At 35.3% G+C, this 15185-nt stretch overlaps 1 protein-coding gene across 2 annotated transcripts; it reads right to left on the reverse strand.

Moving 5' to 3' along the window:
• Window positions 1-209: 209 nt before the first annotated feature.
• Window positions 210-12977, reverse strand: gpnmb (glycoprotein (transmembrane) nmb). 2 transcript variants are annotated; one of them, XM_082185700.1, is made up of 12 exons: window positions 12797-12977; window positions 11799-11930; window positions 8807-8950; window positions 8490-8663; window positions 8245-8406; window positions 6424-6744; window positions 6177-6236; window positions 4388-4630; window positions 2738-2843; window positions 2210-2433; window positions 1177-1270; window positions 210-1099 (listed from the first exon to the last, which is right to left on the reverse strand). In XM_082185700.1, the coding sequence occupies exons 1-12, from the start codon at window positions 12864-12866 to the stop codon at window positions 952-954; spliced, it is 1878 nt and encodes a 625-aa protein (XP_082041826.1). In that variant the 5' UTR covers window positions 12867-12977; the 3' UTR covers window positions 210-951. The 2 variants fall into 2 exon arrangements, with proteins under 2 accessions (XP_082041826.1, XP_082041825.1); XM_082185699.1 differs by having other exon boundaries at window positions 8789-8950.
• Between the last annotated feature and the right edge of the window lie 2208 nt (window positions 12978-15185).

Here is a 15185-nt window from a genome sequence, read left to right on the forward strand (position 1 = left end):
TTGTTTGTGATTCCTTGGCTGTTCTTTGTGTCCATATTTGTTTACTGATTTTAGTGCTTTTTGGTGTATTTAGGAGTGTTGACTTTGTGAACTGGAAGGTTGTTCCCTCCCCATCCCCAAAACTAGTCTAATTTCAGTTAAAATACAATGTTGAAGAATATTCTAAATGGGTTATCAATATATAAAAATGGCAGATGTACATTAGCAGATAGTGGTTTAGAAAGTTTATTAGAATATTTTTTGTATATACAGCACTTACAGGAGTGGTTAATTTCTATAATCATGAATGATTTGCTAATTATATTTTCCAGAAGTGCTGTCAAATTAATTTAAATACCCAACCTGCATGTATGTGATAATACAAATTTCCCAAATTCATGTCATAAGAAGAAATTGTTAGTAAAGTGTTTTCTTATGAAATAAGCCAAATTACCATCAACTGAAAGACATTGGTCTTTCTCCAAAAAAGTGCACCAAATCCACTCCCCAAACATTCAAAAATGAATCCAATATTTCTTGAATATATTCAAAACATAGCATCTTCTCGGAACATTACACTACCCTTCTCCCTCAACTTTCTCATCCATTCTGCACATTAAGAAACATTTCATATGAACATGTCAAATCAAATGCCACAAAGCTTCACTCAAAATTGGCCAAAAGCGGTAATTTTCAGCTTTAAGTCCTGATTCATTAGATCTGGTATATTTGAGCTCATTCATCCCGTATCTCCCATTAAAAATCTTTAAAGCTTGTATGTGCGGTAACTAAAATGCTTTGATTATTTATTCTAACTTAACTGAATAGAAGATGCCAGAGTAATCTAATCTTGTTGAAAACACTCGTCTACGAGATCACTTGTTATTCTTATAGATAGAGACTACAGCTTTGAGTGATGTATCGAATAAATAGCAGCTGCAGAAACTAGATGCTGCGACAACTCGGATCAGTCTATTGTGGCCTTTCTGTCAATAAATGACTTCTCTCCTCGTCGGCAGAGAACAGAGCTGCTCTTAGTCCGCTTAAACTCCAGCTACCAGCATTTCTCTCGGCATCCTCCAGCATAGAGCGTCTCACTGGACGATACACCTTATATCGCCTAAAAGGAATAGAAATAAAATTAAGGGATTAAGATTCATATGTTTTTAAAACATCAGTTTGGTTAGTGGTACTCACTTGTAAGCCATGATGGCAATGAATGCAAAGATGGAAATAAGCACAGCGCTGGAAGACAGAACCACCTCAGCAACATGGGAGGATTTAGGAGAGTCTAAGAAGAGGGATACATTTTTTTTAAATATTCATCAGCCAATTATAATTATATAAATATTATTTATAAGTCTGTACATTTATACATTTCTAAATCTTTCTAAATGTTTGATTTAAAGTTTAGAGACACCCCTTTAGTGAATTTAAGGGGGGGAAAAGCAACTAGTGACTTTTTGGACTGCTGGATAACATTTAGTCAGTCACTATATCATACTTGTTCTGCTGTCTGACAGAAAATATGTAAATGATCAGCTATGTATTAAATACTATTAAAATACAGTATGTGAGCACATATTAGGAGTTGGTGCATTACGTCATCTAGCAACATTTAACAAATTTTTTGAGCAGGCTTTAGCTACTTTCCATTGGAAATAGTGGGCAACACTAAACAAAAATTGTATTTAAAAGCTGAAAAAAATCTATACATTTTACATAAAACACTTTGAAAATTAGAAAATTAGCCTTGGCAACTAACTGAAATAAAATAAGTTTACGGACTAAAATGACCAAAACTAAAACCGAAGTAAAAATAAATATATTTTTTAGAAACTAATAAAAACTGCAAAAGCACATAACAAAATAAATGTAAAATTATACGAGAAAAAAAGCTATTTCAGAATATTAAATACTATAATTTTATATAAATAATACTAAAATAACTTTGTAACAATATATATTATAAAAAATTGGTAACGTTACTTTTGATGGTCCCTTTTGAACATTCAGTAGACTAGAAGTAACTTTGCAACTACATGCCAACTTATTCTTACCCTACCAGTCTACTAATACTTTACTAATGTTAGTTAGTAGACATGTAGGTGCAACATTACTTAGTCAACAGAATGTGTTATAGGGACCATCAAAATAAAGTGAACCCGGATAATTCTATAAAAATAAATAGAAAAAAAATCATTTCAAGGGACACTACATACAAACTTACTCTTGTCAGGGCTGTTGCCAATTGTGACTGAGGTGGTGGTGGCAAGAGCCAAGCCTCCAGGCACACCCAGCGTGATGTTGACACAGTAAGTGCCCGGCGTTTGGAAAATGCGTGTCAAACTGATCTTGCAGCCCTCGCCGTTAGGGGCCACGTCCTCACACAAGATATTCTTGACCTCCCGACAGGCGGAGTTGGCCACTATGGTGCAGGCCACTGAGGGAACACTGAGAAAAGAAGGGATGATGCTCAATTATATTGGGTGTGATCCACACGTCATCTGTGTTGTAAATGTGACTGAATGTTTTTGACATATGACGGTGACGTGCTGTGAAATGTCTCAGCTGGAGGGCCTCAAATGCTCACTGCAGATCAGAATCAACTACATCTAAAAATGCTCTTCACTTTCTGTCTTCTCATGTGAACCACATGATCTTCTGTCTGCTTTATATATATATATATATATATATATATATATATATATATATATATATATATATGCTATATATGTGCGGTTTGTCTAAATCTTACCTGCCTGAGCATGTCACCATGAAGTTTACAGATGTGTTGGAAATTTTGTCAGCTGACACTTTTAAAATCTGATTATCTGGCAGATTCTGAAGAGCTGGAGGAGGTTCTGTAGAAACAGACATAAACATTTTTTACAGAAATAAAAAACAATAATGTATTGTTATTTATAATGTATAGTACAAAAGTTATTTTAGAATCACTGATATATTGATATATTTTTTGTAATATTTTGGAGTATATTAGATTTTATTTTTATATTTTCTGTTTGCATTTTACATTTAAATTTAGTATTTTTAGGCATGGTTTCACAGACAGGGCTTAGATAAAGCCAGGATTAGGCCTTAGTTCAATAAGGACATTTAAGAAGCTTTTTTAAACGTGTCTTAGAAAAAAACACCACATGGCAGTGCAATTTGCTTCCAGTTAAACCAGCTCAAACATGCATTTTAGTCTGTGAAACCAGCGGGGAAGTTTTTTAGTTTATTTAGTTCAACTTAAACGTGCAGAAAGCGATTTCTGAGAAACACTGTTGATATTTGAAATCAACCCAAACAAACACAGTTGTGATGTCCAGTTAGCGAAAAGAACTTTTGAACCGGTTCTTTTTAGTGAACTGGCTGAACCAGTTCACCATATTGTACTGAACCGTCTGAAACAGTTTGTGGCTCAAATCAGCACAGATCTACCAGTTACTCAATCAAACACTTTCAGATCTGACAGTCATACCATCTTGAAATGAGCCAATATCCGGAAGTATATGATCCTTTGATGCGGGTTTTTGCCAACTCATTCTGCACTCCAGTTAGTCCAACAGTACACTGAACTGAAAACAGTCTTTCAGGCATGTCAGATATGCTAAGAACTGTTTGCCGAGGGTTTCATAATGGGGCAAAACGTATGTTTCTGATGTCTTTTGCTGAAAAGCATAAAGTATAACAAATAAAAGGTATTGGAAGAATGCAAGAGTGGATGTCTCTTTTATCATAGCAGAAGCTAAAATAATGCTTCGCGAAACATAAAGCAAAGATGATGGAAGAACAAAAAATGAACATATACAGTACACAGAAGTATACAAGCAAGAGTTTGTTGTTAGTTGCCAGCAGCACAACAGCTGCGTTTCCATTACCCTTCATATTGCGCAAATTGAAATCATGAATTGAAAATACGCCCAATAGAAACACATCAATTTCACAAAAACTCCCATATATCGCAAGACCGTTTTTAAGCTTGTGGTAACATGGGTCCTAAAGCTGTTGCCTGATCATAACCTTTATTTTTTCTAGTGTTATTACCCTGAGCTTTTCTCTTTTGTAATGTCTCTCAGCCATCTCTCTTTCTAAAGTCTTTCTTCAAATCTCCCTCTTGCTCACTCTCTCTCCTCCCCCATCATGAGTGGACACGCCCCCTACTGCTGATTGGCTACAAGTTTGATGTGTTGTTCAATCTGATCCACTTTCAACAGCATTTCTCAGAAATTGCTTACTGCACCTTTAAAGTAAATTAAAATGAGAAATTTAGCTTTTTTAAATTAAATTGTATTTCAGTTATTGTTTATTTTATTATAAACAATATTTTTTTTATGGTTTTAGTTTTAGCTAACGATAACCCTGATACAAACCAAAAAAAATTGTGGTCTGGTAATCTTCTTACCAATGATGATTATCTCGCCTTCAAATGAACCATACATGTGGCGGAAACAGTCTGACTCCTTGAAGTGTGTGTGTTTGATCATCGGCGGAGAGGTGGGCTGCTTATAGGTTGAACTGGCCTCAGGTACAGCTGTTGCTGTAATAGATGTCACCTCTGAATCAGTTTGTAATGGTTCGGTTGTAGGGACAGCAGTTGTATGAACTTGAGGGGTTGTACTTGGTGAAGGATTGGTGATGATTGGAGCTAGAGAATAGTTAAAAAGTATTAAACACATTGTACGACCCCAAATCCAGCAAATTTGGGACATTCTGTAAAATGCAAAAAAATGTTTACTCTCTTTCAGCTTTATTTAACTGACAAAAGTACAAGAAAAGATTTCCAATGTTTTCACTGAACAACTTTTTGTAAATATTAACAAATGTTGATTTTGGTGGCTGCAACACACCAAATAGGTTGAGACAGAGGCATGATTACAACAGTTAATTACACTATTTTAAAAGTTTTGGGAATTGAGGATACTAATTGGTTAAGTTTTGCAAGTGGAATTTTTGCCTAATCTCGCCTGATATCAGAAATCTGCTCAACAGTCCGTGTTCGCCGTTGTCTGATTCTGCTTTGGATGATAGGCCATACATTTTCAATAAGAGACAGATCTGGACTGCAGTCAAGCACATCCACTCTATGGTGTAAAGTGTCTAAGAAACCACTGTTGTAGAACATGCAGAATGAGGCCTGGCATTGTCTTGCTTCCCAGGAAAGATGTCATATTGATGGCAGTTTATGTCTCTGTACAATCCAAATATACGCCTCCACCACGTCAATGTACCTTCACACACATGGTCCCTTTCGTCTATCTATGGGACTGAGAACTCAATGTCCGTTTTCCCCCAAAACAAGCTGAAACATGGACACAATTGATCGCAGCACACATTTCCACTGTCTTTTAGACCATCTGAGATGAGCTCAGGCCCGGAGAACTCGCCGGCATCTCTGCATTAAACAGATGTATAGATTTCTCCTTGAAGTAACAGAGATTCGAGTTGCATTTCTTGATGCAGCGTCAGACTGTGTTAAGTGACAAAAGCTTTTCAAAGAACTCCCGAGCACATGTGGATATATTTAACAGAGCAGCAAGATGGTTTCTCATGCAGTGCCGTATGAGCGCTCAAAGGTCACACTCATTCAACAGAGGTTTCCTGCCTTGCCCTACATCTACTGAGGTCTATGGATTCCCTGAATCTTTTCACAATTTTATGTATGGTAGATGGTGAAAGACATAAATTCTTTGCAATCTTGCTTTGAGAAAAGTGACATTTGAATTGTTTGACATTTCACTTGTGATATTTGGCTCAAAGTGATGAGCCATGACCCATCTTTGCTTGCAAAGACTGAGAAGCTCTTTTACACTCAATCACGATACCCTCACCTACCAATTCACCTGCTCATTGTGGACTGTTTCAAAAGAGTTTTACTTGGATATTGTATAATGTTTTTTTTATTTTGCCTCTGTCCCAACTTTTTTTGTAGCAGCCATCAAAATCAACATTTGTTTATATTTACAAAATACTATTAAGTTGTACAGTGAAAACATTGGAAATCTTTTCTTTGTACTTTTGTCAGTTAAATAAAGATGAAAGAGAATTAACTAATCACAGATTCTTGATTTCATAACATTTTACAAAAGGTCCTAACTTTTCAGGATTTGGGGTTGTAGAAATGCACTTTACGTGTTCTGTTTGTAGTCATTCATATTAGACATTTTTGTTGCGTCAAATACAACTTGTCTTACCCTTGGTGGTCTCCATTTTGCTAGTGAAAGTATGAGTGCCAGGAGGTAGAGTAGGCATTGCTGAAACACAAAACACATCAAACAGAATGCTGTATATTGGCTGGCCTTTAACATGACAGCAGTTTTAAGCATAAGTGTCCACATTTTGACCTGATTTTATTGGATAATAATGAAAATTTTATGTCTGGCTTAGATAAGAGGATATCTGTTGTCTAGGAGCGTAAAGTGCCTGTGTTGATGAGATTACCTGGGGTATGAGCCTGTGTGAAGTGCATTGGTGTTGGAGTCGGTGGTGGGCAGGGTACACGGAATGATGCTACCACTAAGAGCTTGACTGTAACATTTCCAAGCGTGTTGTATGCATGGGTTGCCACATTGCTGTGGGTGACCAACTGGTTGCCATCCCGAAAGTCCCAACTGAAGTCCACCGCATCAGCTGTCTTCAGATAGTTACTTGGGTCGTGGATCTGGACGTTGAAAATCACATCAGACCCTCTGACAAAGATGTTTTTGTCAGTTATGCTGGCTGCTTTTTTCTGGGAAATGTTCACAGAGAGCGGAATCTTATCTGGATGAAAGAAAAACCATGGTTAAAAATCGAAAATTGATCAATTAAAGAAGTTGAAGGGGGTTTAATCTTTATATATATACACTGAACAAAATTATAAACACAACACTTTTGTTTTTGCTCCCATTTTTCATGAGCTGAACTCCTATGTACACAAAAGGCCTATTTCTCTCAAATAGTGTTCACAAATCTGTCTAAATCTGTGTTAGTGAGCACTTTTCCTTTGCCGTGATAATCCATCCACCTCACAGGTGTGGCATATCAAGAGACTGATTAGACAGCATGATTATTGCACAGGTGTGCCTTAGGCTGGCCACAATAAATAAAAGGCTACTCTAAAATGTGCAATTTTACTGTATTGGGGGGGTCCGGGAATTCCTGGAAGCTGAAAACATCCCAGTTCTTGCATGGCCAGCATTTTCACTGGACATGTCGCCCATTGAGCATGTTTAGGATGCTCTGGATCGGCGTATACGACAGTATATATATACACTTCAGATGCAAAAGCCTCTAAGTCCGTCTAACGTGTTTCTTTAATATTAACATTTTTATCAGGCTCCTATGTATAGGTTTCTACCCAAGTACCGGCATTTCTGAATGGGCTGAGGCTGCGATTTAGTGAGTTTGAAGTGAAAGTATTTGATGAACTTATATTCTATGTGTGGAGAGCATTCACCCAATATAATTATCTCATTTTTGACAGAGGTGGCTTTTAGAGACTTTTGCATCAGAAGTCTTTTGCATCAGAAGTCTTCATACATACATACATATATATATATATATATATATATATATATATATATATATATATATATATATATATTTACCACTAACTATATATATATCATTTATATAGGCTACATTTATTTAATAAAAAAATACAGAAGAAAACTGTAATATTGTGAAATATTATTACAATTTTAAATAACTGATTTCTATTTAAATATATTTTAAAATGTAATTTATTCCTGTAAATTTCAGCAGCCATTACTCCAGTCTCAATTACTAAGCCTCAAAAATCATTATAATATGCTGACTTGTCAGATATTATTGGTGCTCAATTATCAATAATGGTTATTATTATTAGCAATGTTCAAAATAGTTTTTCCTGTTTAATAATTACTGGAAACTAAGATACATTTTTCAGGAGATTATTATTATTTTTTTGGTTAATTGAAAGTTCAAAAGAACAACATTTATTTAAAATGTAAACATTTTGTAACATTATAAATGTCTTTTCTGTCACTTTTGATTAATTTGAAGCATCCTTGCTGAAAACAAGTATCAATTTCTTTCTTTTCTTTTTTAAAAATAAATCTTACCCAAAACGAAATAATTACATAATAAAGGTAATATATTGAATTAAATAATAATATTAATAGTATAATAAAAAACAATATTATACATATAATATTATTTATGTATTGAAATATATATATATATCAATCAAGGGACATGTATGATCCTGTACATAAATATGACTAAAAGTAACTGGCAGACCTGTTATGAAGAACACAGTACTGTCCGTAGAGAGCGGGCTGTACTTTCTGCGCTCACGTTTACGATAAACCATCACTTCCATCACACCGGCTCCAAATGTCATGTTAGTGGTGTTCAGGGTCAGATGGGAGGAGGAGCCATCACATGTCTCAAAATACTGGCCTGTGAGGGAAAAACCACAGGAGGATGGTACATTAGTGTGGTTACACTGATATAATTTGGGTCAGTGAATGGTTGAAACTCACCCATGGTGTGCCACACATAGACATAACCTCTACGTCTCCAGTCATTGGTCTGAGGAAAAGGCTTTCCATCAGGAAAAACATTGCACCTCTTCAAATCTGTACACTTCCCGAAGCCATAGTCATCCAACCAGGATGTCCAGTTAAACACATACCCTGAACGCACCTGCCCATTAGCTGAAAAAAAGCAAAGGGGTTGAACAGATGAAAAACTAATGTGTTATAGGTAAATGCAAACTTTTGAAATACAGCTAATTTTTCCCCTTGCAATTGTGCATAGAGATTATAGGGGTATGAAGCACCTGAGGCCTCCATCATACCGTCGTCACAGTGCTCGTCATACACCAGGTTGCCATTGCTGTCCTCCTTCTGGCACGGTGGGAACTCTAGAGCTGCAGTGAACGACATGCACGAGCCGTTCATTGCAGGGCTGTCGCTCGTGAGGCGCACCTTCGGTGGTTTGTCTGTGATGTTCATGAGAGAGCATTGAATGATTATTGTGTGGGGTCATTTCTGTAAAGCACTTTAAGTCAAGTCAAGTCACATTTATTTATATAGCGCTTTTTACAATACAGATTGTTTCAAAGCAGCTTTATAGAGATAACAGGAAAATGCAACAAAGTCCAGAAGAAAATAGTGTCACAGTCCAGCTTAAGTAAATTCAGTGATGTTTCATTTTGTTGTAAAAAAGTTATTAACTTTGTTCATTTATATATATAGCCGCTCTGGAGAAAACCGTGATGTCATCATCCAGCTTTAATGTACATTTTTATTCCTGTCATGCAGTATATTTTCATGTCCCCAATTTAATGTGAGATTAATATTTTTTTTCTCAATATCTGTTAACATAATGGAGAAACATTTTATTAAATATTAATCTCACAATTTAAAAAAATGGAAATTATAAAAGGACAAAATGGCAATTTCTAAAACGTTTTCTTTGGAATATTGTTTAAATTGTAAGTCTTTTTTTTTCTTTCTTTTTTTTTTTTTTTTTGTGGCCTCAGAATGACCTTTCCATCTTGTCAAACTTTTATAATATCACTTAACTAATGAGATCATCTTCCTCCTGGATGTAAGAGATATAATTTTGGTGGGAAAACATCAGCACATATCTGTAAGTATGGGGTGCGTCTCAATCAGCTCCCTTGTTCAGTAGTCAGGGCACTGATCAGGGAGTCTGCCATTTTAAGGGCTGTCAAAGTCGCAAAATAATTCCAGTTCACTGAAACTTTCGATAATAATATTGGAATTTCGGAAACACCGAATTTTCCGTTATTTGTGAGAAAACGCTTCCCAGACAAACACAGAATTTTCCTGGCTTCTGTGTTTTCACTGTAATACGCAAGGGCCCTTAGGGGGCGCTATGACAGATCTTCTGAAAGAATACTGAATCTCTTGATTAAAACACTGAAATGCTAGAAATACATCAAAGTTTATTTAGATTGCAGAGGCTTTGGATAGATGTGATATTTTGCTGGGTACCTGCTTATTTAAGTAAAAAAGGGGAATGAGAGAGCAGACAAAATAGGAACAAAAAAAATCAACCAGGATGAGCGATGTTATAAATATTCCCTTTGGTAAAGGAGAATCAAAGGCAGTGATCAAAAAATAAATGATGAAGAAAGGGCAGGACAGGTGGGAATAGTGGAAGGAAATATTACAGTGTAGAAATCTGCAGGGTGTGATTAGAATGAACAGAAGGGAGAGTCCGTTTTAACCAGACTGAGGTTTGACCACACAGGGTTAAATTAAAAAAAGGTTTTATTAGGTAAAAGTTAATCAGATGAATGTTTGGAATGTAAAATCACAGATAGTGCAGAACATATAATGTTTCATTGTAGAAAATACAGGGAAGAGAGGATTAGACTAAAGCAAAAGATAAGTCAGGCGAGAAGAAATGGAACCTTGAGGGTGTATTGGGAAGAACAGGAGAAGTGGGAAACGATACATATAGAAAGCTGTTGTGGAATACCTGAAGGATATAAGGGTATATACTATAAGATTTAGTTTATGTATTTTTAATAAAATAATAAGTCATGGTTGCAATCCACCATAAAACTAAAAGAAGAAGAAGATCAAATCACAGGCGAAGAGGTAAGAAGCAGAAACAAGCGATGTCATATATGTAGGCCTATATGTTTTGTTTTGTTTTTATGATGAGGGTATGTTCTTTCTATTGATATATTGCATGTTCAGATATTCATTCAACAAAATATTCTGGGGGCCATGACATTTTTGTGAAAATTATCAAAAACGCTGGCGGTGCCGCCGGGCAACAAAAAAAAAAACGCTGGCGGGAAAAGATTTAATAGGCCTATAGCATGAGCATAGCCTACATCACTAGACAGGTATAGATAGTGAACATAAGTTAGCTAATATTATCATTTATTTACGGCTGAAATGATGCACATAGGCCTATATGTTACAGGCAAATGTTGCAAATATATGCAAGCAAGGTATTTATCATAATGTAGGCTACTTTAAATAACATGTAAAAAATAATGTCTGAACGATAGAAGTTCTGCTGTTGTACATAACAGCATTGATGTTGTACAATGAGGACGTTATCATGTCATTAGTGTCTACATTTTTTTCTATAGTAGGCCTAGTATAGTAGGCCTAGTAGTAACTTATTAGTTACTACTAATACTACTATAGTAGTAACTCATAAGTTACTATTAGCGTAGTGAGCCAGGGTCCTTACTGTCCTTCCTAGTGCCTGAATTGGTGAACACAATATGTTGATTCCCGACCGAGGGAGCTAGTGAGCTGATTGAGACGCACCCATTGGCAATTTGATGAATTATGTGATGTGTGCCGTTAGCTGGCTTGTCTCACTCTAAAACTTTACATTATGTTTGCCAAAAGTCCAGAAATTATTTTGATATCACAATTATTAAAACTGGGTAATAATTATATCATATCTATTGTGTAAATATAAATAATCATGTTATAATTAATATAGCCTACTTTGAGTGCCTGTACTCTTAAAAATAAGGTTCTGTATTGGCATCGATTGTTCCATGAAGAACCTGTATCCACTGAACCTTTCCATTAGCCTACACAAAAGGTTCTTTATAGTGGAAAAAAATCTTTTTTTTCTTCTTCACACTAAGAAAAACAAAAGTTTGTTTGTTTGTTTGTTTGTTTGTTTGTTTGTTTGTTTGTTTGTTTAATAACAATTCACTGTAAAGTTAATTGTGGACCCAAAAATAGTTATTCTCTTTTAAATTATTATATTTATTTCACTCAAGAATGATCTTGTGGATCAAAATAAGTAACATTGACGCTATTTTACAGAACTCTTACCATGTCTGCGAGTCAGCTGTTGTTTGACGGGGGGATAAAGAGATTCGTCCCAAGGGTTCGTGTCCGGATCCCATCCAGGGATTGGGAACGGAAAAGGGAGCTTGTGTTTGTGAGGGAACATGTCACCATAAGCTGCACTCATGACAAGGGAAAACAGATATTTTAAAAGCATTGCGAATGAAAATAAAGCCATGAAAAACTCAGGTCTCCATTACACAAACATTTCTTCACTATGGAACTGTTTCATGTAATTAAATTGACAATAATTGACATTAATTAGTCTTGAAATTTTATAAACCATAACAGGGAAAACTGGGCTAGTTGTCTCACAGGGAATTTGCCACTTTTCACTGGGCTATATCTACAAAAACAGAGGTGAACGTAAAAATATCAACTTACTAAAAAATAGGACAATAGCCCCAGATATAGCCTTCTTCCCAAAAAGAAGTCTTAAAATGCGCTTAATTTACGCACTAACTTTATCTATCCTTGCATTCTGCGTATGGATACTTTTAACGAACTCAGATATTTAAAAAAAGAGATTAAAAGAAAAGACTAGAAAGCATAATTATTCGCACAGTCTGAACGAAATATTGAGGAAAGTATTTTCGCAAGACTGACTTGGAATCTCACGCAAGTATCGTAGCCTAATTAGTTTCATGAGACTGCAGCGCGCGGACGAAAACAATTATCCCAACACACTGTAAAACATTTTTAAGTTATGTAGGCTATAGCCTATCGTATGTTTTTCCAAACATAATTTACGTCGATTTGGGGGAATTTAGAAATGGCAACCAGGAATATTTTACACTACACCCTATATAAGATTGTTTTAGTGGTTTAGCCTATATAAAATCACCTTGATTCAACAATCACTTGTCCAAAAACGTAAAAACTTTATTATAAAAATGTGCGGACAGCATGTAACAATTCTAAACATACACTGATGACTTTTTTTTTTAAACTAATCATTTCGTTAAAAAAAAGTTTTTACTTACTTTTTTTGCTGTTCGTTATAGGAACGAAAAATGCACAGGCCAGCACAAGTAACATTTCCAAATGCATCATGTCGACTTTTTGGGTGAAAATACAAATAGAATTGATCAGATTGTTTTTTCTTTTTCTTGTATGTCCCACTCTGCCAGTCCAGCTGCTCGTCCCAGACCCCTCAACTCTCTTCTGCTCTTGCTCACATCTCACAGTCACTCGCACGAGCTCTAATTTAATACAACAATCATGTGACGTTTCTGTAACAAGAAGCATCTGATTCTTAATTGGGATGTATGAGCGCGAGCTGAGAGGAGACCTCGGAGTCTCATGTTGGCGTGACCCTTGTTGCTTTCTCCTTGTATTTCGAAACACAAGCTATTTCAAAATAATCTTATTTTTCTTAGACTGTTGTCTGAGACTTTAGGCTTTATAGTCTTGTCCAAAACAAATGGCTTGTTGCCTTTTTAATGGCGCATTATATTAGATATCCTTGATCTGTAGAGTCCTTTTTTTTCTTTTGCTTTTTTCAGATTTGAGGGTCAACGACAAATAAGAATGATTATGTGGACATATTTTTAAAAACGTGTATACAAGTTATTAAAATTTTTATATTTGGATTGATAATTTCATACATTTTTGAAAACCCTTTATAAAATTTCAACAAAATTTCTGACCTGGGATCCACTTGGGTGTACAACTTGATAATTTTTTTTTTTTTTACGTTTTGAATCACGGAAATTATGAAGTTTTCTTGACCTGAACTAACCTTGCCTTTTCATTAAAAAGGTCAAAATATATTTTCCACTGACAGATTTGGGGACAATATTGTTTAAATATAGTCCTATAAAATTTCACTGCTAGGCATTTAACCCCCACGAAAATCGGCTATAAAAATATAAGTCAAACATTTAAAACATGTTAATCAGAAGAGGTTTATTGAAGATGTATTCAGTGAATAAGCAGGAAACATTGTCAGTTTAAAAAATCATTAAAGTCTTGCTACGTAGGCTAACTAACATTATGTAGATTGTTTTAGGCTATTTGTGTTGCACAGAATGTCCGTTGACAGTAAAAGAGATTAAATTAGACTAGATAACATATTCGCACAGTCTGGTGGTGAATGAAATAGTCAGAAAAGTATATTTAAATAAACTGGCATGTGCTTAAATGCATATTAGCAGCATAGGGTAAAATATCTTTCGTGACAAAACAAGGTCGTGTCATCTAATTGCAAAGCGTTAAAAACAATTTAGAAACTCGGATGTCATAAGATTTCAAGACATATAGCTGAGGTTTGCACAAATCCGCGCGCTTTCAGGAGACAGAGTCATTGAGAAACGGTTGGAGGTCAAAGGGACGAACGATTGCAGAAGATTTGTTGAACGCAAAGCTCCTTTAATTATTTTAAAATAAGACTGAAGTAGGCTAGTCAGCTAAAATAGCCTACAGTAAAAAAAGAAATAATTTTTTTTTTAAATAACATGAGAAAAATGTAGGCTATTAGGCAGTTATGCAGTTATTAACAGCCTAATAACTGTTAATCATAAATGCATCTCTAAATCATCAGCTCATGTTTGCCCATAAGAAAACTGGCATGTCATGTCATCACATGCTTTGATGCGTCTCTCACGAGCTCAGTTTGAAAGTTCCTCCCAGTTTTTAATGTAATCATAATGGCGTGACTTTCCATGACATTTATGTGACATTCATTTATCCTGCCCACCAGAACCAACACTGAAAAGACAGAAAAAAAAACCCAGAAATAGTTTAAAAAAGACAATAACTGATGAAAAGTATGTGGAGACTTTCCTATTTTCAAGTAGCCTACAGTCATATCGCGATGTTTCACTGACAACCCTCAGTATCTAGTATAGGCTATTATTTTTGTCATTTTTTTGTCGTGAACATCTTGCTTGGGAATATAGCCTGGACCTATTGCTTTCACAGCTAGCAATTTAGGCTGTGTATCTTTTATAGATACAATGAAATATATTTTCAATATTATTATCAATATTATATTTAACTGATTAATATTGCTTGATAATGTTTTGCACACACCTCTCTTATTACGAACTGTAGTGTAGTGATGGGAGAAATTAAGCTTTTCAAAGCTTCGAATCAATTGAACCAATTGCTTCGCAAAATGATTCACTGTTTCGAAGCGTTCGAAACGCCACACGCTGGTGACCCCTGCTGGTCAGAACAGTGTAAATGCAACAAAAATTCAGGCCAAACATGCATCAAAACAAACACATTGCAATGTTTTATTGAAAGAAAAATTTGACTAAATCTTTTAAAAAGTGGCATGCATCAGCATATTTGGAATATAGCTCTCTAGAGTTCTGATTATTTTAATTATTTAAAATTGTAGAATAATTGTATAAAAAACAATCCATA

This window comes from Leuciscus leuciscus (assembly GCF_965113295.1).
Source record: "Leuciscus leuciscus genome assembly, chromosome: 12".
NCBI classification, from domain to species: domain Eukaryota; kingdom Metazoa; phylum Chordata; class Actinopteri; order Cypriniformes; family Leuciscidae; genus Leuciscus; species Leuciscus leuciscus.